At 40.8% G+C, this 23,256-nt stretch overlaps 1 protein-coding gene across 3 annotated transcripts in view; it reads right to left on the minus strand.

The window, feature by feature from the left end:
- Positions 1-17,918, minus strand: part of cnnm2.S (cyclin and CBS domain divalent metal cation transport mediator 2 homeolog S) — a 90,443-nt gene extending 72,525 nt beyond the window's left edge. For all 3 annotated transcript variants that reach the window (XM_018227435.2, XM_018227434.2, XM_018227433.2), the window contains exon 1: positions 16,004-17,918. In XM_018227435.2, the coding sequence (XP_018082924.1) occupies positions 16,004-17,459 (1,456 nt within the window). In that variant the 5' untranslated portion in view covers positions 17,460-17,918. The remainder of the gene's footprint in view (positions 1-16,003) is intronic.
- Between the last annotated feature and the right edge of the window lie 5,338 nt (positions 17,919-23,256).

Consider the following 23,256-nt stretch of genomic DNA (forward strand, 5'->3'; position numbering starts at 1 on the left):
GAACATTTATGGCAAGGTACTGTGCAAATACGAGTGTGCCCCAAAGGCAGACTAGAGACCATCATGAAACACTGTCAAGTTGAAAGTCCCTTGTGAAAAAGTACCAATAGATCCAAGTTTCTATTTTAGTCTTGGGTAAAAAAGAAGGCATATGCCACCCAAAGCTGATTTTTTCCAGGCAGAAGAATCTACAGAGTTTATTTTGGTTGCCAACAAAAGAGGGAATCAGCAGATGTAGTAAAAAGGCTGCAGGGCAGGAACCAGACATTGGTATGGTCTGGAATGACCCAAAAAAACCTTCTTTTAAAAAAACTCAGATGTTTATATAAATATGATTGCACTGAATTGTGACCACTGTGGTGCCTGGTAAGCATTTTATGCAACCTCATAATAATACCATAAATATATTATTATGCATTTTGTAACTTCCAGACTCTTTGGTTACTAAAGTGAAAAGTTCAGCAGTTTTGCAAGGAAATGTGAGAGCAGAGACTAGTGCACGTAGAGTATGTTGTAATTTTTATGCTAGTCCAATAAAATTGTATTGGAAAGCCTGAAAAGATTTATTGCAGTGACAGCAGTAAGGTCACAGAGGAGCATTTTGCTTTCAGATTATGTGCAATACACAACAAAAGAATAGTTTACAACAAATGTTGTTTCTTCTTTTTCGGATGTTATTCCAAAACATCACGACTCTTCTTATTCAGCAGTTCCTGATCATTAAACAGACATTATATCATGCAGTAAATTGTAAAGAATGCACCATGTTTAATGGGCCACATCAGCATTTGAGCCAAGTGTGCTGTCTGCATAAACGTGACAGATTTTGCTGTTAAACCCCATAAGTGGCCCAATATACCTCGTATATTGAAAATATTGTCACTATGATTAATCCTGTTGGGTTTCTACAAATGTTTTGGGAATTAGTGCTCACCCTTACTGCAATGGTATATGGGGCGTATTTTGACCTTTGCCTGCCATATTTTTTCTGCACTAAAAAGGCAGTATCAGTGCCTGTTATTACAGTTGTCTATGGGTTGGTAAATTTAGATATTTGAACACTGTGTATATAACAAAGTAAAGAAATAGTCAATATCCATGCCAACATCAGTTCCTCTGAGATCCATAGGTTTCCCCCAGAACGGAACAGAAGGATGGGTAGAGGCAATGAATGATTAATGTCATGAATGTAGCCAATTGCGGCAATAGGAAGATTTCAATAAAAGCAGGTTTAGGAGCCAACGTTTCTCTCAAGACTGCAGCAGCTGTGCAGTAGGACTGAATAATAACTGCAAGTTCAAAGTTTAATCTCAGCCAAACTGTCAAATACCACATGGCTAACACTATATCTGTGATGTACATCAGTGCTGTGAAACCAGAAAAAGGTGTAGTTTACATCCATCTCTCTCTCTCGGTTCAGTTCGGCCAGGCAGAAGGATTCGGCTGAATCTGAATCCTGCTGAAAAAGGCCGAATCAAGGCCGAATCCTGGCTGAATCCCAAACCGAATCCTGGATTCGGGGGAATCCCTATTTATAATGATATAATTTGAGCCTTTTGTGTATTATTTATAATATATATATATATATATATATATATATATATATATATATATATATATATATATATATATATATATATATATATATATATATATATATATATATATATATATATATATATAACAAACAAGGGAAAGTTGTGCTCACCACTAGTTTTTAAAATCATTAGGCGGGGGTGCAATGAGGGTGTGACCACAAAATACATATAGACAAATACAAGATTCCTCTGCACTCAACCCATTATCAATATATTTAAGACAGAGACATTTTGTGCATACTGCTACTGAAAAATGCCTTACCCTTTAAACAAAACAGGGATTGTTTGTCCATATATTGCAATATATTTAAGCTGGCCAACTACGTCAAAGTCATCCCATATCTGGCCAGTCCTATGCTCAATTTTCATTTGATTCATTAAGAATTCTATGGTTTCATTATACATTTTATAAAAGGGACGAATACGTTTTACCTGCAATTTACTAGCTGCTTTCAAAGTAAAACTCCCAAACTTGGCTGCCCTTTTATTAGACACCAGTGGGATCACCTGACTATAGTTGGAGGGGGTGGGAGCTACAACATAGAGCTGGTCACTGCTCTTGTAGAACTATAACAAACAAGGGAAAGTTGTGCTCACCACTAGTTTTTAAAATCATTAGGCGGGGGTGCAATGAGGGTATTTGTCTATATGTATTTTGTGGTCACACCCTCATAATGATTTTAAAAACTAGTGGTGAGCACAACTTTCCCTTGTTTGTTATAGTTCTACAAGAGCAGTGACCAGCTCTATGTTGTAGCTCCCACCCCCTCCAACTATAGTCAGGTGATCCCACTGGTGTCTAATAAAAGGGCAGCCAAGTTTGGAGTTTTACTTTGAAAGCAGCTAGTAAGTTGCAGGTAAAACGTATTCGTCCCTTTTATAAAATGTATAATGAAACCATAGAATTCTTAATGAATCAAATGAAAATTGAGCATAGGACTGGCCAGATATGGGATGACTTTGACGTAGTTGGCCAGCTTAAATATATTGCAATATATGGACAAACAATCCCTGTTTTGTTTAAAGGGTAAGGCATTTTTCAGTAGCAGTATGCACAAAATGTCTCTGTCTTAAATATATTGATAATGGGTTGAGTGCAGAGGAATCTTGTATTTGTCTATATATATATATATATATATATATATATATATATATATATATATATATATATATATATATATATATATATATATATATATATATATATATATATATATATATATATATATATATATATATATATATATATATATAAAACAAAACAGACTTTGACCAACACAAACTGCTAAATACCCTCCCCCAGAAGTGAATGGCGCCAAGAAAACTCTGGTTGTCATGGCAACCCCTGTATACAAACAGGAGGAACTGTGTTACCAGTAGGAAAAAAAACTAACACCTGTGTAACATAGAAAAATACTTGTTTTTCTACATGGTACCCATTTTGTATATAAGGGCTCAGTCATCTGGACCAGTAGCAGTTCATAAGAAGTATACCTGTATATACGGGTCATTAGACCCAATGAGGGAAATACATAGAAAAATATCTTGTCGCCTCGTTTGTTTCAGTGTTCAACAATAGTTCTTGCTGAACTATAACTCACAAAATGGTGCGCACAGAGTAATAGAGCACATGTAAAAGAGCTATTATGGAGAGTTCTTTCATGAGCCTATGATTAGGGATCTTGTTCCTGAAACGCGTAAGGCTTTGTATATCTGCAGTATTCTGCAAAAAACCTGCCTTTTAACCAAAGTGCCGTCCTTTATTGGTTCTGTGACCCAGCCACGTGGGAAAAGTTTGGGGCCTGGGTTTGGAGCGGTCCCTTTCGTGAGTAGTTTCTGATCTATAACTCACACCATGGTGGGCACAGAGTGGTAGAGCACATATAAGGTGCGGAGGGTCCTTGGCAGGCCTGTCTAGCCGTCTCATGCCCCACCGTGACCCATGGGTACTCCACGCATGTTCACCTAGTACAATTTAGGGGTTAGTTCAGCTACTATGACAGGTCGCTAAATGCACGGACCACTCTCATCGCAAATTGGGTACAGAACCGCTCACACAGGCATAACTCACATCAGCCTTAAAAAGGAGGTAGTCTAACGGCATGGCTGGTTATCAGTGGTGTCAATGCTACACCCGAACTTGCAGGATCATAAAAAAAAATTTGCTTTATTTAGACCGGATGGGCTCCGGGGTCACGACATTTTACAGCGGCAGGCTTGCAATAAGTCAACTGGCGTCATATTGAAATTATCATCTTACAATATCACAAATGGAAAACTAAAATAACAGAACAGAGGGTCCCATAGGGAAATCAAACTAGTAATGTAACTTTCTGGTATACATATAAATGCTATCAAGGACATCCAAGCTAGTGAAAGGAGAAGATTAACCCATATTTATATATTACACACAAACACACACATATATATATATATATATAAAAACCCACAATTGTTTTGTCATTACTATTGGTATATGCCAGCTTAGTTATCATCCTCACTGTATAGGGTTGCCATCTTTCCCGGCCACGATCTGCAGGTGGGGGGGAGCAATAACATGGTTAAGTGGGATGATGTTGGAGGGGTGGGCCTGTGAAATCAGGTGTGGGACTATGGAGTGGTGACCTCCGATTTTGGCCAATTGCTGCGTAAGGGCAGAACTCCACAGACGATTCCGGCGCGATCCAACGCGTTTTGCAAAAACGAAGGCGTCACTTCAGATGCGTCGGAAATAAGGTAAGAAATTCTATTGTCGGATCGTGTCGCATCATTGATGCGACGCGACTGTCTGATGCAGCCGCTGCACGCTACGCCTGCATCCGACGTCGCATCAATAATGCTACGCGATCCGACAATAGCATTACTTATCTTATTTCCGTCGCATCCGTCGTGACGCCTGCGTTTTTGCGCAGCGCGTCGGATCGCGCCGGAATCGTCTGTGGAGTCCTGCCCTTAATCTCAGGGAATCCTATCTGGTTTTCCTAATTTGGAATACCAGGCAAGCTGTTTTGACCCAGACAGCTCTTCGAAAAACTGGGCTGTCCAGGTCACAACCAGACAGGTGACAAGCCTATCATTTTACAAGGTTCTAATTAACACAGAGAAAAAGCTAATCCATAAATAATGAAGCACTATTTGTTTACATAATATTTATCAGAGCTTTCGGAATAAAATTTCGCTAGCTAAAGCTATAACTATAGTCAGATGATAAATAAAGGCAGCATATAAAGAACACTTACTAGGACTGATAAAGTAAAGAACCTTTACAACCAAAACATAGCTACTGCCACCAACTAGCGAGATGGGAACAGATTGTTTATCTTGATATGAAAAATATGGGACTCTGAGCATTATGTGCAATGCAATTTCACCTAAACATTCAAAGTCCTGTGCTATTTCAGCAGAATAGCACATAAAAACCTGAATAATCAGCAAAAAATGCCACAGCTAGGGATTTTCAAGTCTCAAAATGTACTTATTACTTCAAGTGACGTGAATATGGAATTTATACCGTAACTGTTATTTTTCAGATAAGTAAATCTGAAAGTAAATTTAGCTTACAATCAGACATTTTTCTTATTTTTCATTATGTATTAAAAAAAATTGCTGAGGGAAACATTTCTGGTTATGATCAGAAATCCTTAGACTTTTTCCAACTCAAATTTTACAGTTTCCATGTATTTCAGGAATTATTGTATCTGACCAAACAAAGCACAGAAGACACTTTCAACAGGTATGGGATCGGTTATCTGTAATTCCTTTATCCAGAAAGCTCCAAATTACGGGAAAACTTTCTCCCATAGACTCCATTTCAATCAATCGTAGAAATAAAACAGTAATTTGTCCTTGATCCCAACTAAGATATATTTAATCCTTATATACTCATATCTATACTAACTGTAGAACGTAGTATTACAATAGCCTTTGATATTACGTCTGTCCAAGAAATCATCCAAGTCACTCTTAAAGGCATTAACAGAATCAGCCATCACAACATCACCCGGCAGTGCATTCCACAACCTCACTGTCCTCACTGTGAAGAACCACCTATGTTGCTTCAAATGAAAGTTCTTTTCTTCTCGTTTGAAGGGGAGGCCTCTGGTACGGTGATCCTCTTTATGGGTAAAAAGGTCCCCTGCTATTTGTCTATAATGTCCTTGTAAAGTGTAATCATGTCCCCTCGAAAGCGCCTTTTTTCCAGAGAAAACAACCCCAACCTTGGCAGTCTACCCTCTTTTTGTACTTACCGGATAAGCGGTATTTCCTTAATTTGGATCTCCATAATTTACTTCTACTAATAAAATAATTAAAACATTCACTAAATGGAACAGGATTGTTTTAGCTCCAATAAGGATACACACACACTACACTAAATTAGTAAGGAAATATTTCCATAAGAGCTTCTTGCTTTGGCTCATAGCGACAGACAAAATGATGGACACCACAAGATGCACTACATTCTGGCCACAGTCTATTTGTCATTCTTGCATTTACAGAATTTTACCAGTGCAGCTGCCAATACCCTGAACATGATGTACCTTTGCATAAGCTAAAAACCTGCTAAAGCAAGTGATTCAGCAGCCAGATTAAACGTTACCCAGAACTGACCGATACTGGTTGATATCCAGACAGGGAATGTTGGGTTCTTTTTGCAGCAGATGGGTCAGAAGGCGGGTCAGAAGGCAGTCATTTCAGGATGATGGATATGTGGCATTACTGAATTTTAGTGGCGTGGTACTTGACAAGAATCCAAGAAAGATGGAAGAAAGGGAAGATAGTGATGGCACAAGGCTGTACACAGTGGCATAACTTGATATTACTGGGCCCCACAGCAAATTATTTTTCAAGCCCCCAAAATGTCTAGAGGTTGACCTGTTTTACCAGTATTTATTGGAATTTTATATGAATTAGGGCCTCATGGGGCCCCTATACCTCCTGGGCCCCCCTGCAGCCGCTGGGTCTGCTTCCTCTGTAGTTACGCCCCTGGCTGTACATTAAGGCAACGGTGATGGGACAATATTCATGATATTACCCAATCACAAAATATTAAATCATCTGGGCCATCTGAACCTCAGCAGATCAAAGTTTATTTCCAAGCTGCCCAATCCACGCTATAGATGCATCGATGATATTAGGGCAACAAGATAAAAATAGCAAAAATCAAGTATACTGAGCCTGGCATAAACCTGCCAAAGAGGGCAACATGGCACAATAACTTCTCGCTGCTAAGGTTGCTGTATCTTTGGGCTGGGGCTTAAACAGTCTAGAAGCAAAATGGAAGTCAGACAGTATGTGCATTTCTTGCATAAAGATAAAGGAATATTCATAAGGTTAGTGTAGAACAGGTATCTTTACATGAAGAGTAGGAAGAAAACAGAATGTATAGAAAGGCAATGAACTAGAAGAGAAGCAAAGAAGAATATGTGATCTCAGTCACTCAAGAGTAAATTGTGATCCACCAGCATTAGATCTAATACGCGCTTAGTCTCGGTCATTTCAAGTGAAGTTGGAGCAGCCAAAACGTTTACCCCACTGTCTGAGACTGCCAATTCTCAGAAGGATCAGAATTTGCTCTGACTGACTCGGATCACAATTGGATTACAGTCTGCAAGAAGCCAAAGATTTATTGAGAACTAGAGGACAACAAGGAACACATAGCTTTGGGCAGATATTAAACAGGGACAGGAGAAAATGAAGTGAAAAAAGGGTCACTTTACAGCCTGAAGTCTAACATGAGAATCAAAACATGACATTAGTTAGATCTTAACAGCATGAAGTAGACACAATCCCAGTACATGTATCCTATTATTTATATTATTTAATAAGGAATATTTGCACATCTAATCAAAGAATAAATGTTCTAGAGTTTTGTCTATGTCCATACTGCTAGATCCAACAAATGGACAAGCGGGTGATGGATTATTCAAAAGCAACTCAACGCAAGGCAACAGGTTGATAGGGGTTTAGATAGGGTGGACTCCTGCTTCAAACATTCATTTAAAAAAAAAACATTGATGGTTGTCCCACACTCAAAAGATTTCCATAGCCTGACTAAAGTTAACATACACATTTCTTTTACATAATCATAATTTTATTAATAAAACAAATAGTAATAGGGTCTGCCATTTCTAGGATATATTTCATTATATATGTTTCAATGCTATTGTAGATGAAATGGTTAATGGTTGGGCCATGGGTAAAGGCCCCTGTTGCTCATTTATTATGCAAGTCTTAGCTAACTGAATTGTCCCACTAAAGGAAATAGTTGGCAAGCACCGACATCACCCATTGCCATAGTAGTAGTCAGTGTCGGAATAGGGCTCCTCTGGGCCCACCGGGGCTGCCACATCAGGGGCTCATACACACCCCTTTGACATACGCATGGGCCCCCAACCCCCCCCCCCACCTTCACAGGCCACGCTACAAATCCCCCTTCCCCGGGGGTCCACCATATTTTTTCCTAGTGTCCTACTCGCCCAGTGGTACGAGTAGTGGAACAGTAGATACATATCTCTAATGGCCTAGCATCTTAACAAGTCATATATGGATGAAATTGGTGTTAGCTGACCATAGCCTATACGAGGAACTGGTTCAATTTCCATCAATTTAATCTCTTTCTAGAATTTAACTGTAAAACACACACTGTATGAACCTTCTCCATATGAATATGTATTATTCTATTGCATACTTGTATACCACAACTCCAACTGAAAGGACTACCTTTCAGCTACCTTTGTATTGGTTCAATTCATATCATTCTATATCTATTACTGGATCAGTAATTAGGATGGACCAAGGGCTATAAACCATGATATCTAAAGCACTCTACAAAGGAGGGCGGCATATCTACACAGCATTTTAGTCTAGTAAAGAACCATTGATTTTCAGGCAGTCGGACAATTATGATTTTATAGCCGATCAGCATATTGCAGTAATGTACATTTCTGGCAAAAGGAGAATTAGAAATCACAACACTCCTGACAATTGTGGTAAAAGCAGAAAACCAATTGCAAATGAATAGCTTGACATCACGCTGCAATTCATGTTCCACAAACAAAAAAAAAAAGAAAATAACCAAAGAGAAAACAAGGGTAGTCTTTGTTGCTGAAATGCACCCTCATTATAATCTTATATTATTGTGAATAGAAGAAGCCTGTGACAAAATCAAACAGAAGATATTGGTAAGGAATGGAAAGTAATAATGGTATTTGCATAGGTCATTCTGCTATAAAGGGAGTGTAAACAAAGGTCTGTATTTATATAGTCACCCTGTGTCTAGGGCAGCAGCTTTTGGGGGGGTCGACCCTCGGGTGCCTATATAAACTGATTTTAAGATAAAATAAAAATCCCCCCAGCTGCCCTTCGGGGAGGGGTGCAGTAAAGGTCTTGTGAGTAGGGTAGAACTATACCTCAATACATCCCTGTGTAAACCCATAATTAAAACTTTACTAAATGAAAGAAGCTGAAACTCTATGTAACTTTTCATTACATGTTTTCAGTATTTTTAAAGTACAGGTATGATATCATTTATCCTGAAACCCGTTATCCAGAGAGCTCCAAATTACGGAATGGATGTCTCTCATAGACTCCATAATAATTACAGAAAGCTCAGAATTATTTTCTCTGTAATACTAAAACAGCAGCTTGTACTTGATCGCAACTAAGATATAATTAATCCTTATTGGAAGCAGAACCATGTTTACATGATTTTCTAGTAGACTTAGGGTAAGGCCAGACGAGGAGATTCGGGGAGATTTTGTCACTGAGGCAACTTTGGGCGACTATTGAAAACGCATCATTAGCGCAGGCGATTTTGCGCTATAGCCTATGGGGAAAAGACGCTGAGGCAGTTCGGGGAGATAGTCGCGCAAAAGACGTGGCGATGAGTCACCAGGCGACAAAATCTCCCCGAATCTCCTCGTCTGGCCTTACCCTTAAGGTATGAAGATCCAAATTATGGAAAGATCCGTTATCCAGAAAACCCCAGGCCCAAGCATTCTGGATAACAGGTCCCATACCTGTATTTGTAAATGCTACTGAAGCAGCATCAGCATGTTGCTATCTATTCTCTGCCCTGGTGGTTCAGACTTTTGAACAGGTTAAAAAACCTGTGAAGAAGCATGCAAGGGTGACTTCTGCTACAGAAGAGACAGCGAAAGACGTACGGAAAGAGACAAATATACTGCTATACTTTTTGTTCACCTCACTTTTAACTCGAAGTATGTTATAAAAGAATTAGCTAAAATCAACTTTTGAAGTAGTTATTTTCTATAGTTTTTGAATTATTTGCCTCTCCTATTTATAGTCTAGTTTTTCATTTACATCAATACTTGGTTGCTAGGGAAATTCAGACCCTAGCAACCAGATAGATGAAATTACAAACTGGAGAACAAAAAGCTAAATATTTCAAGAGCGACATATGATAAAAAATGAAAATCATATCGTTCCTTACATCATTCATGAACACACCTACAAGTGGGGGTGCTCTAAAATGGACACGTTCTGACACTGGGGAACCTTAAAGATACTAACTGCCATCCTAGACATGGCTGTAGCTTCAATGTTTCCAGAGTGGGTTGAACCAGACTTGCACCCAGTGAAATAGATACAAACAACATTTTCAATGCACACTCCACTCCAACTCTGTAAATGATAGATACAACTTGTACTGGATTTGCATCACACTGAAAGTGCAACTGCATTCTTTAGAGCTTAGACACAACTGTGGCTGACAACTTGGAGTGAGGCTGCAATATTACTTAACTTATAGGGAAGAAACATGCATTATGGGTAAAAAAAAAAACAAACCCAGCTCATTTGTGTCTGAAATTGCACTTGTGTTCAAAAGTGACCCCTGATAACATTAACATTCAACATTCATACATTAATATATATTTGTCGGGCGACTAAATCTCCCTGAATCTTCGTATGTGTCTCTGCCCTAAATCTTGTTAGTGCTAAAAAAGATAAATAGAGAACAACAAAGCACTGTGATTCTCATTGTAGCAATACAATGGATGAAAGTGGTTTAATATGATGTCACCTTTGAAGTTGCAAGCCTTTCATGAAAGTAAATAGTGTGGCAAAATGACATAGAATAATACAATTGGCTCGCTGACTTAATGTTCAATGAAACAACATTGCTAGATAAATAAGTGACCCCTAGTTATATTTCACCGTCTCCCCTGACTCCGTCAACTTAGTTTTACAGCACGGGCACATTAAAGTAGTGTAGCGCCAAACAATGACAAATATGTGCGGCTGCTGAACTCTACTGAGCTACAATGAAGCAGGGAAATAAGCCTCTTAATTACATAACCCAGCCAAACCATGCAAGCTTTGTTTGTGTGTTTCTTTGGAAAATCCTAAGACTGGTGCCAGCTAGCTACTCCAACTGAATGCTGTGCCCCCAAGTCTGAAAGCAGAGAGAAGTGTTGCCTATTGAAAGAAACCATCAACAGCGGAAAGACCTAATTTAAATATATATATTAAAGGAACAGTTTAGTGTGAAAATAAAAACTGGGTAAATAAGATAGCCTGTGCAAAATGAAAAATGTTTCTATTATAGTTAGTTAGCCAAAGATGTAATGTATAAAGGCTGGAGTGACTGGGTGTCTAACATAACAGAACACTACTTCCTGCTTTTCAGCTCTATAACTCTGAGCTAGTCAGCGAATTGAAGGGGGGCCATATGGTACATATCTGTTCAGTGAGTTTGCAATTGCTCCTCAGCATTCAGCTCAGATTTAAAAGCAACAGATATGACCCATGTGGCCCCCCCATCAAGTCTCTGCAGGAAGTAGTGCTCTGGCTATTATGTTAGCCACAAATGTAATGTATAAAGGCTGGAGTAACTGAATGCCTAACTAACTATATTAGAAACATTTTTTATTTTGTACAGACTATTTACCCAGTGTTTATTTTTACACTGAACAATTCCTTTAATGCTTGATATCAGGGTCTTTTTACAGGTATGCAACCAGTTATCCAGAATGCTTGGGACCTGGTTTTCCGAATAAGGGGTCTTTCCATAAATTGGATCGCCACACCTTAAGTCTTCTAAAAAATTATTTAAATAAACGCAATAGGATTGTTTTGCCTCTCATACGCATGTAGCAAACAATGGTAGTCGTTATGTGTGGGCCGGGCCGATACTCGCGGGTCGGGCAGATTCGGGTTGACCTCTCACCCCCCCTTTCTGGGTCGCAGGCAGGTGCGGGTTGAGCTCTTCTGACTGGAAAATCCCGGCCCACACACCATTACAGTGGACACCAGCGGCCCACCCAAAAACCTTAGACCAGGGGCCCACCATAAAAACTTAGACATGGGGCCCACTCTCAGCAATAATATTCTTCATCTCCTCAATCAACTTCTATTCTCCTAGTCTGTTTTCTTTACATACTATAATCAATTATTCCATCTATTTAGCCTGTTTGTTCTCATAGAAATAGAGAATGGCCATGAAATAGACCGGTAAGTTTAGCACTGGGCCCACCGGGAGTTTTCCTGGTAGCCGGTGGGCCAGTCCGACACTGCATCACTACAAGGTTATTATTATTACAGAGAAAAAGGAAATCATATGAAATAAAATATTTGATTAAAATGGATATTGTGGGAGATGACCTTCCTTTAATTCTGAGCTTTCTGGATAACGGGTTTCCGATAACGGATCCCATACCTGTACCAACAAACAAGCATGGTAAACACAAATATCTAAAATTGTTCTAAGGCCAGTGCCAAACACAGCATTTCGTCAGTGTTTAAAACAGTGTGTGTGACAGAGGCATAAGTCAGTGGTTGTCTAGTTTATAAGCAATGTTAGCTAGGACCCCCAATCAGATCATAATATAGTAAATAAAGTACCCCCTCTTGTAAAATATAAGGATATTATAAGTTACCGAGGAGTTTCATGACCATATAAAAACACGAAGCCGAAGGCCGAGTGTTTTTATACAGGTCATGGAACTCCGAGGTAACTTATAATATCCTTATACTTTACAACTGGGGGTACTTTATTAATTATAATACACAAATTTTAGTGAGTCATGTGACAGTAATTACATCACTACTCACCGTTTATAAGGATATATTTTACAAGATATTCATGGCTTTTGTGTATTATAAGGTTATAAATAGCGCTACTTCCTAGGGCATATACAACAGCAAATACGTTTTCACCGAAATCTCACCCTAACTGACCTTAGCTAGGCTTGGGTGCCTGGGGAATTCTATATAACCCCATTATCTTTCTTTGGAACATAGAACAGCAAGAGATCACAGCTGCGTTAGGCATGCTTTGAGAGCTGCACCCACAGCATTACTGATAATAAGAGAGAGATGCAGTCAGCATTCCTGTCAGTAATGCGCAGTCCTACCATCACTGGTCACCTAAGCTATGGGTGCATCATTCATAGTGCATCCATTCTAAGCTGCAGTAGTCGCGGAGTATTCTGCTGTCCCTTTAATTAATTATAAACAGCATGTTCCAATGTCAAAATGTGTGTTTTCCATATCGGGAATAATGTACAGCCTGTTGTAAAATATATGGACGGTATCAGTCATGGTCATGGCTCTTGTGTATTATATTGTGAATAAAGTAGCCCCTATTGTAAAATATAAGGATATTATAAGTCACCGAGGAGTTCCATGACCATATAAAAGCATGAGGCAGGTCATGGAACTCCAAGGTTACTTCTAATATCCTCATATTTTCCATCAAGGGGGTACTTTATTTATTATAATACACAAGTTAGGGAGTCCTGTGCCAAAAATTACATCACTATTCACAGTTTATAACGGATGACTTAACTAGTCACCGTTTATAATTTACAAGATATGCATTAATTTTATGTATTATAAGGATATCATTTACAGAAAGCTGAATAAGACTATAAATTGGCAATTATAAGGACACTCAGAACAGTAACGGCAATATATCATTCTTTGTGGTGCAGATTTTAAGAAAAATTCTATTCATAAAAAGGGTTTAACATTTAGTAGAATGATGGCAGCAACAATCTAAAGACCATGCATACTTTTTTTGGTTTTACATTTTTTAACTTTATTTTGCACCTCTTAGACTTGGAATTTAAATGGTTTAGGCTTATTTACCCTAGAAACTGGGGTACAGTTTTGAAATGAAATCCAATACCGGAGAGCAAAGCTTGTTTTCTATAAACCTTCAGTCGCTCTTATAAATAGTTTGCTTATAAAAGCAACTTAATTAAAGAGTTTTAAAACATGATAGAGAAAAATAATAGGTCTGATAAAAATAAGAAGTTTAAATAATGCTACTGGTTTCAACATTATCTGTAAATGTCATGGCTACTGAACGTATTTGTTTATCCCATAGTGTTCTCTGGTTCTGACTCTTGAAACATTGTAGTCAGGTGTGTTAATCATCTGGCTGCTGCTACTTAGTTTCAGAAGTCAGAATTGGTAGTGCAGACATATACTGCTTTCTACTGCTATTGAAATTACTTAAAGACTAGTAACTGTAAAACACTTATGATGAATGTATATTGTAAAGCTGCTGAGAATAATTTTTCTTTAACTAAAAACAATTATTGGGGCACATACAAACCCAAGGGCACTTTATAATGAAATTATTCTTGGGGCATCACTGCCGAAATTATTATACAACAAACTGTATTTGAACTTGTGGTTGCAAGCTAAAAGGGAAAATCAAAAATGATGCATAATACCAAGCAATATACCGAAGACACCATTAGTATGATAGTAAAGTATACAGAGAAGGGACCCATAGGCAGATAAAATCATAAATTATGCCAAGAAGTGAAAGCATAGTTGTCATAAAAGCAGAAATAATTGAGCAGATAATAGCCTTAGGTCTATTACACAGACAAGAAAGCAATCACTGCAGTTCCTAGTAAACTCTCCACTAGCTGTACTGGCACAGGTTTTGGGTGCTGTACAGAGATCCTTGTCATCTTGTTTATGCTTCCCATCATCCACTTTCTACAGTCAAAGAAATCTAAATAGTTTATTAGAAAAGAATGAAATGTTGCAGGCCAGAACACAACAATTAGGTTGTAGTGTTTGCAAAGAAACCAATACCAGACTCGACAAAGTCCCATAGGTTGGACTTAGATTTATGACAATGAAGTAAAGTGACACTGTAAAGCACGAATACTTGGATAAAAACTGGGGTGACTGGGGAAGGTAAACTGACAGGTTGTACAGCAGTAGGAGGGCCTTTAAAATCTACGTTTTGCATAAATCAGTATGTCAGTAATCCCACACATCCAACAACCAAAGGTGGGGTTTTTGATGGCAGCCCTGAATGGAGGGGACAAAGAAATGAGCATGGAGTTCTAATGGCATCTAGTTGTGCCACTGAATGTCATTATCAAAAGATTCTAAATCTGCACAAAACTTTAAAGAACAAAAGAGCATATGATACGTGCCCTGTAAATAGATTTTTTTATTCGGGGAATATGTTGGCTCAGAACACACATCAAAGCTGCTTATTAGAATATGGCCATTTGCCTACATTTCACATGATACTACTTCAAGGATTGATGGGCAGGATAAGTAATGATAGTGTACCTTGTATTTTAGTCTATCAGTGACTGGGGATGCAACTGAACCAGAGCCCCACCCCCCATGGGGATTTTGCACCTTGATGTAAACTGCATGACAGGTAGGGATGGGGGAGCACAGGGACCTTTGTTGCATTAATATCTTCAGCCTGATATCACCACAAACAGCAAGAGGCTAGGAGCTCTCCTGTGCACAGTTGCATTGTTTCTTGCATGGCAAACCTAATACATATCCAACCAAGGGTATTGCAAGATGCATTCAATGAATTGTTGGAGGGGCTCCTACGAACCTGTTTTAACACATTTTAATATATAGCTAGAACTGACAAAGGACAACTAGCAGAAAGTTCTTCCCAACACATTTTCTGCAGCGGGCAAGTTTAGTTTACCTTGCCACAACACCAGGGATCTTCAACCTGCTGAGCTACAATCTCCAAATTCTTCCATCAGCAAGTTGATCCCTGCTGCGTAAATGAAGGTATGTGTGTGGCTTGTGCATGGACATATCCCTGGGTCAGTGGGAAATAAACTAAAATGATTTGGACAGCAGAATGAACCCGAGTGCTATTGTTGCGGGAGAAACTTGCTGTAGTTGGGGATGGGGATCATAGGGAATCAGGCTAGTAACAATAGCGGGACCCTATTTTAGGAACTGATCCATTTGGTGGTAAAAGTTCTCCAACAACAACAGTTGTAAGACTACAGCTATCAACAGAACCTAAAAGTTGTAGTTCAATCCCCTTTATAGGAAGGTCCCTTCAGTTATCAGTTATGCTCCTCCTATTTGATCAGTAATTACTTTACAAAGAAAAACAACAACAACAAAAAAAAAAAACTTCCCACCTTTTTTGAATTCCTCGAGCATGGCATCCAGCTTGGTGTCATTGAAAACAAAGTGCAAGGGGTGGTTGTAGAACCTGGTGATTGTCTTTAGAGGGGTACAGTCATCGGGGTCCACAAATGCCAGGTCCTTTACAAAGAGTAAGTCCACAATGTTAGACCTCTCCCCTTCATAGACAGGTATCCTGGTGTAGCCGCTTTCCATGATCTCGGACATAGTGTTAAAGTCCAATACTGCGTCCCCGGCCATCATAAAGCAGTCGCGGAGAGGGGTCATTACATCCTCCACGGTTTTGGTCCTCAGTTCCAGGGCACCCTGGATGATATTAAGTTCCTCTTTGACTAGGTCATTGTAGGGGTCAGTGACCCTCAGCATCTCTAACAGTTTCTCCCTGTTGTAGACAGTGCCTATTTCCTGACCCAGCACACAGTCCAGCAGCTTGCTGACCGGGTAGGAAGCCGGAAAGGTCATCATCATGAAGAACTTGGTCAAGAAGATGGTGTTGGCGCCGACGGCGAGCCCATGCCTGGAACAGATGGCCTGTGGCGCAATCTCTCCGAAGATGACGATGCCTATAGTAGACACCACCACGGCCACCAGTCCAGATCCAGCGATGTCGTCCAATAGGATAGTCAAGGTGGTGTTGACCAGGACATTGCCCAGCAGAAGGGAGCACAGCAGGTAGTTTCCCTGTCTACGAACGGGTTCGATGCGCTTGGCGTAGTTCTTTTCTTTCTCTGTGCCACAGTTTTGGACAATGCGCAGCTCCATGGGGTCCAGAGCCATGAGTCCCAGGTTGAGGCCACTGAACATGCCGGACAGGCCCAGCAGCATGGCTATGAAGATGACCTGAAGCCAAAAAGGCAACAAGAACTTCTTCTCTTCCACCACAATCACCTTGGTGTCCTCCCCATCATGATAGATCCAGGTGGTGTCGGCCCAGAGCTGAGGGTGGCCACCACTGGGTGGAGTGGAGATGGAGGTGCACAGGTAGTACGACTTGCTCTTCTCAGTCTTCCTCAGGGGTTTGATATCGATCTCCACGATGCCCGAGCTGCGGCGGCTCAGCGCAATGAAAGGCAGGATGATGATGTCCGAGGTGCGGATACCGCAGGGGTGGAAACCTTCCTCTTCCCCAGGGGCCCCGCTTTTGCTTCGGCTCCGCTCGTGCTCAGTGAAGGCGATGCGGGACCACGTCTCGTTGTTGATGTTCTGACCGTAAACCCGCAACCGGACCCGAGTCCGCTCGCTAACCCGCAGAGCTCCGCCGTGCATGGCCGAGACTTCGTCAGTATCCTCCAGCCGCAGCCCAATAATGACGGTCTCCTCACTGTCCTCTCCGGCCACGGACGAGCTGCCCATGCAGCCGCAGAGTACCGCAAAAACCAGAGCCAGGACACAGCCGTGGCTGCGCGCCGCCATGTTGAATAGGGGCAATGCTTTAGGACCACCCGCCATCTTTAGTCCGGGTGAGGAGGGGGTGTCACATACAATCACGGCCTGGCTCCATTCCGACTCTATCACAGGCAAAGCCCGCGCTGCCCGACGCCCACCCGGGTTCTGACAGGAGCTAGCAGCCGCGTCCAGAATTGAACCAAATATTCCAGGAGGAGGCGGGCACCTCCTGAGCGACTTGACCAAGAACAAATGAAAAGACGATCTTTCTCTCAAGTGGGCGGAGTAAAGTGACAGCTGAAAGAGGCGGGACCAATCGCTGGGTTTTCAGCCGCGGTGGGCGTGTTTTCGAAGCGAAAGAGGCGGTCTTAGCGTGGAAAGGGCTTGGTCTTGTCTGAAGACATGCGGGTTTATGGCATGTGTACACAGAGCTGCTCGTGCTGATGGTTTGTGCGGCGCTGTGATGTTCGGTTTGCGCTTCTTCCGCTATCACGTGGATTCTGGGAGTTGTAACTCAAAAACAGCGCAGTTTGATGATGTCTTTCCCCTTTTAAGCGTTAGAATGGGCCGCACGCCCATTCCAACGCTTAAAAGGGGAATCGCACCCAAAAACTGCATTATCTTGTTATTAATTGAATGGTTTGTTTCAGATGTGAGAGAGTGAATCCAGTATTTGTGCCCAGTGAGCTTCCCAGCAGGGTTGCCAGGTCTAACATTCAAAACCAGCTAAAAAAAACAGCCCAAAACTAGCCAGGGGGCACTTCAAAAGTAGCCCAAAAATAGCCCAATATGTGCAGTGAAAAAAGTCTAATAAATAAATGAATATATATGAAAAAACACCTTTTTCAAATTTTCACTGTTTCGCAAGTTTATCGATGAAGCAAAATGGAACAAATTCACCCGTTGCCAGGGGCGTAACTACAGAGAGGGGCCCATATACAATTTCAATAAATATTGCAAAAACAGGTCAACCTCTAGACGTTTTGGTGGCCAGCAGCTAGGGTTGCCAACTTTTCTGGAAAAAAATACCGGCCTTCCTATATATTTATCTTTTTTCCCTATTAATAACATTGGGATCAAGCATCATCTTTACCGGCCAGGCCACCTGTGGCCACAGGTGGCAACCCTGACAGCAGCAGGGCCGGAACTAGCGGTAGGCAGAAGAGGCACGTGCCTAGGGTGCAAATGTGGAGGGGCGCCAGGCACCATACCTCTTTTGCCACCTTACCCCTAGTTCAGACGCTTCTTTCCCCGCCAGTGAGAGCAATCGGCACTTCCTGGACGTGTGCGCTCTTCTACGCATACGCGCGCGGATGCTCGACTTGTGCGCTTCAGCTCCCTAGTACACGCGTGCCTGTGCATGTGCGCACTTTAGAAGTGGCAATGTAGTCGGCCGGGTTGCCTTGGGCAGCCGGCTGACTTGGCCCGGCACTGGCGAGCAGATTTTTGCCCCAAAATTGTCTGAAATTGAGAAAAGTCACTGGAAAATGTGAGAAAGCTATGGGAGACTGGGGTACAGACAGGGTCGAACTGGGGGGCCCGGGGCCAACCGGGACCGCTGTCCAGGGCCCCCCTCCGGCCTCCCCACCCACCCCCTACTATGAGGTGCCGCACAGCGCGCACACATGAAAATGCACGCTCAGCGCAGCACGCATGCGCAGGTGGCGCAGCGCCAATTTTTTTTTCCATAATCCCATTATGTGGGGAGAGGGGTCTGGCCTGGCGGGGGTTTTTTCCCGGTGTCCCGCTGGGCCAGTCCGACACTGGTAACTCCCTACTTCTGCACAAGTCAGTTCCTTCACATGCTGGGTATTGTAGTCTTACATTAAACTTGACAGTTGGCAAATTGTTAAACAAAAATGAATTTATCCAACATGCATTGGGAGACGCAGGTTTGGCACATTAGGACAAGAAAGAACTTTGGCTGGTTTTAAAAGTACAAAACAGCCAAAGGCACAAAAAGTAGCCCAAATCCGTACCATGGCTAGTTTGTTCTTTCAGAACCCGCCTGGGCTTTAAATAAGTTGCCCAATTTGGCTGGAAACCTGCCAACCTGGCAAACCTGCTTCCCAGGCTCTGCCTAATCTACACGTGACATGACCTTTGCTTGCACTGCAGTGCTTTATAGCTTTCCAGCGGCACATCAAGCTGTTCCAGGGTTTCCTCCCAGTAATAAGACCGTTGCTCTGTGTAAGAACACTTCAGTTCCCTAAGCAGTGATTAAATGTCTGCAGGAATAGGAGAAAGTGTTTATTTTTGTGACAGGAAAATATATAAGGTAGGGATGACTAACCTATGGCTTGGGTTCCAAAAAATGGTTCCCGTGTGCTATTTAGGGTGGTTTTCTGTGATTGTCTGTAACAGTGAAGTCTTTACCTGATTAGATAAACCCAAGATAAACCTTATATTACCTAAAAACATTAGAGTGGTCATTGTTGACAGCAAATGCAGTGTGTAAAGTGCAAGTTGTTTTTCCTCAAAATGCAGTTATTTTCCCTAGAATTCCCACCAAGGGGGGAGTTGGAGTCCTGCAGCGGGTTGGATACGCAAAAAAACGGGCACCCTGTGGAATGAGGGGAGGATTTTCAGGTGCGGGTATAGATGCGGGTTTGAGGGTCTCACCTACATTTCTTATTTTATGTACTATTGTCCATTTTTTACTATTGTCCAGTTTTACAAAACTTGTTTCTGTCCCTGCCCACTTTCGATGATGTCACTTGCGGTTTGCAGCAACATCGCTTCCTGTTTGATGGCGGTCGGCGGGTTGCGGTCGGGTTGCGGATTAGGCAGTTGCAGGTCCGAGTCGGGTAGCGGATCAAAGTGGGTAAATATGCGGGTTGCGGGTTCGGGTCTGTGTATTAGAAATTGGTTCAGTGCAGGACTCTAGGGGGTGTTTCAATTAATGCAGTTGTGGCCAAGGAATTAAACCCGCAAAATCACCATTAAACAGGAAGTGCTGTTGCTGTAAACAGGAAGTGACATCATCAAAAGTGGATGGAGACAGATAAAAAGTTTTGTAAAATTTTAAAAGGAGTAAAATATAGACAATTTAAGATAAGAAATATAGGTGAAATCTGTAACCCAACCCGCAACTCACAGACCTGCATCTATATCCGCACCCGAAAATCTTACCCTCCGGCAGGGTACCTGCTTTTTCTGTGGGTAACTCGCGGGTACCCGATCCGCTGCAGGATTCCGATTTCCAGCATTCTGTGTGCAAGTGAAGCACACATGCCCAGGGGTGTTTCTGAGGTTTTTACCACCAGACGCAACCTTTCAGATGAATATTGCACTCTCTGCACTAAAATAGCCAATTTCTGAATAAAATACATTTCTGAATATTTTCTATAGTCGCCCAAAGTTGCCTCACTGAGGCAACTTTGGGCGACTATTGAAAACGCATCGCCGCGTGTGCATTAGCGCAGACGATTTTGCGCTGTAGCCTATGGGGAAAAAACGCTGAGGCAGTTCGGGGAGATAGTCACGCAAAAGACGTGGCGATTAGTCACCAGGCGACAAAACCTCCCCGAATCTCATCGTCTGGCCTTACCCTTAGGGTGGTGGCAGATGGGGAGATTAGTTGCCCAGCTACAAATCTTCTCTTCTGATCGCCTGAGAACTGGGGCGAGTCCCTTAGGCATAATCAAATGTAAATCAGATGTGGACTCCCAATTGATGTATAATATAAAGATTTGTCGATGAGCAACTAATCTCCCCATCTGCCACCACCCTTAATCAAATAATTCAGACTTTTACTTTTATTTCCTTTCATCTGTAATAATAAAACAGTACCTTGTACTCGATCCAAACTAAGATATAATTAATCCTTATTGGATGCAAAACAATCCTATTGGGTTTAATTCATGTTTAGCAGACTTAAAGGGGTAGTTCAACTTTAAGTTAACTTTTAGTATATTATAGAATGGCTACTTCTAAGCAACTTTTCAATTGGTCTTCCCATTTTATAATTTTTTAATTACTTGCCTTCTTCTTCTGACTCTTTCCAGCTTTCAAACGGGGGTCACTGACCCCAATCTAAAAACAAATGATCTATAAGGCTACAAATATATTGTTATTGCTTTTTTGTTATTGCTCATTTTTCTATTCCGGTCCTCTCCTATTCATCTTGCAGTCTCTTATTCAATCAGTACATGGTTACTAGGGTAATTTGGACCCTAGCAACCAGATTGCTGAAATCGCAAACTGGGGAGCTGCTGAATAAAAAAGCTATATAACTAAAAAAAAACTTAATTTAAACCAATTGCAGATTGTCTCAAAATATCACTCTCTACAACATACTAAAAGTTAATTTAAAGATGAACAACCCCCTTTAAGGTATGGGGATCCAAATTATGGAAAGACCTCTTATCCGGCACAACCCCAGGTCCCACGCATTTTGGATAACAGGTCCCATACCTGTATAATAAATGTATACATACATCAAATAGGGTTGTACCTGTATAATATACAACTGCTTAACGATGCTGGGTAAACTCTGGCACAGACAATATTATACAAAGGCTAACTACACATGGCTCTTAGGAGTGACTGATAGTTCAACATTTCTATGGTACACATTCCCTTGCCAAACATGGCTTTAATGATCTTCAACTGTTAAACATTAAATTGGGGAAAAGTGATAGCCAAGATAAGAGGGATGTCTCAGAGATATCTGAGATCAGAGATATCGTTATCTTCCAACCATCTGAGTGAAATGAACCAATAAAATCAAATGCACTTTCCAAGCCTTGCAGCTGTGTCTGTGCCCCGGGCACCTCATGTCACTTTCCTAATAAGGAAATGCTCCAGAGTGCAGATATCACTATTATCTTAAAATATATCTAACTTTATCTATGTGCTTAAACCTGGCAGCAAAATAAGGGAATGGATAATTTACTCCCTCCAAGGTAATCAAAGGTATATTGTTAGCACGTAATGACAAAAAAGTGGTACATTTTTTTTTATACACCTTTGAATTACCTTCCACTGTTTTCTATCATGTTAGGGCTTCAAATGTAACCTTTTTATGTGGTTAGTTTAACCTGTCTATACTAAGATGACATCTCTTCCACAGCTAAATCAAGCACAGGCCAAATCAGGTAACAATGTAGGAAATGTGAATAAGCCTCGTGAGCCAATATTTCCAAACTCTCAATCTGATTCTAAGAGTATATCTGTATCTGTGTCATCCCTGCCATAAAGTATAACCAGCCTCAGCCTTGTCCTAAAGAAAGCAGAGGGTGGACAAATACAATTCCCCAGGGACAATAATTTTATAACAATAAATCCTTTCCCTCCTCTAAACTATACAATTTTATATAATAATACACCGTAAACATATGATTTGGCAATGCTTAGAAAGAAACAAATGCAATTAGCTGGTTCCTTTAATATTAATGTTTTATGTTAATGTTCTTTTAATCAGAGTCTCTTAAATGTTCCCGAAGGGCTCTATAACCTTGGCTATGTGTAATATATATATATATATATATATATATATATATATATATATATATATATATATATATATATATATATATATATATTATATATATACAGGTATTGGATCTATACCTTAAAGGGATACTGTCATGGGAAAAAAATGTCAGTTACAAATTAAAATAAATTGGGGCCCCAAAGAACATTTTTTTTAAAAAAAACATTAGTGCCAGGGCCCCCCTTACAAGTTACAAAAAAATTGGGCCCCCAAAGAATACTTTTAAAAAAACATTGGTGGCAGAGGCCTATAGAGTATTAAAATAATACATTGGTGACCAGGGGATTAATTCAGAGGAATTGAACTAGTGGCTTCAGGACTTTTCGGTCTTTTCCCGCTTCAGGACTTAAATTTCAGCTGTTT

This window comes from Xenopus laevis, chromosome 7S, assembly GCF_017654675.1.
Source record: "Xenopus laevis strain J_2021 chromosome 7S, Xenopus_laevis_v10.1, whole genome shotgun sequence".
Taxonomy (NCBI): domain Eukaryota; kingdom Metazoa; phylum Chordata; class Amphibia; order Anura; family Pipidae; genus Xenopus; species Xenopus laevis.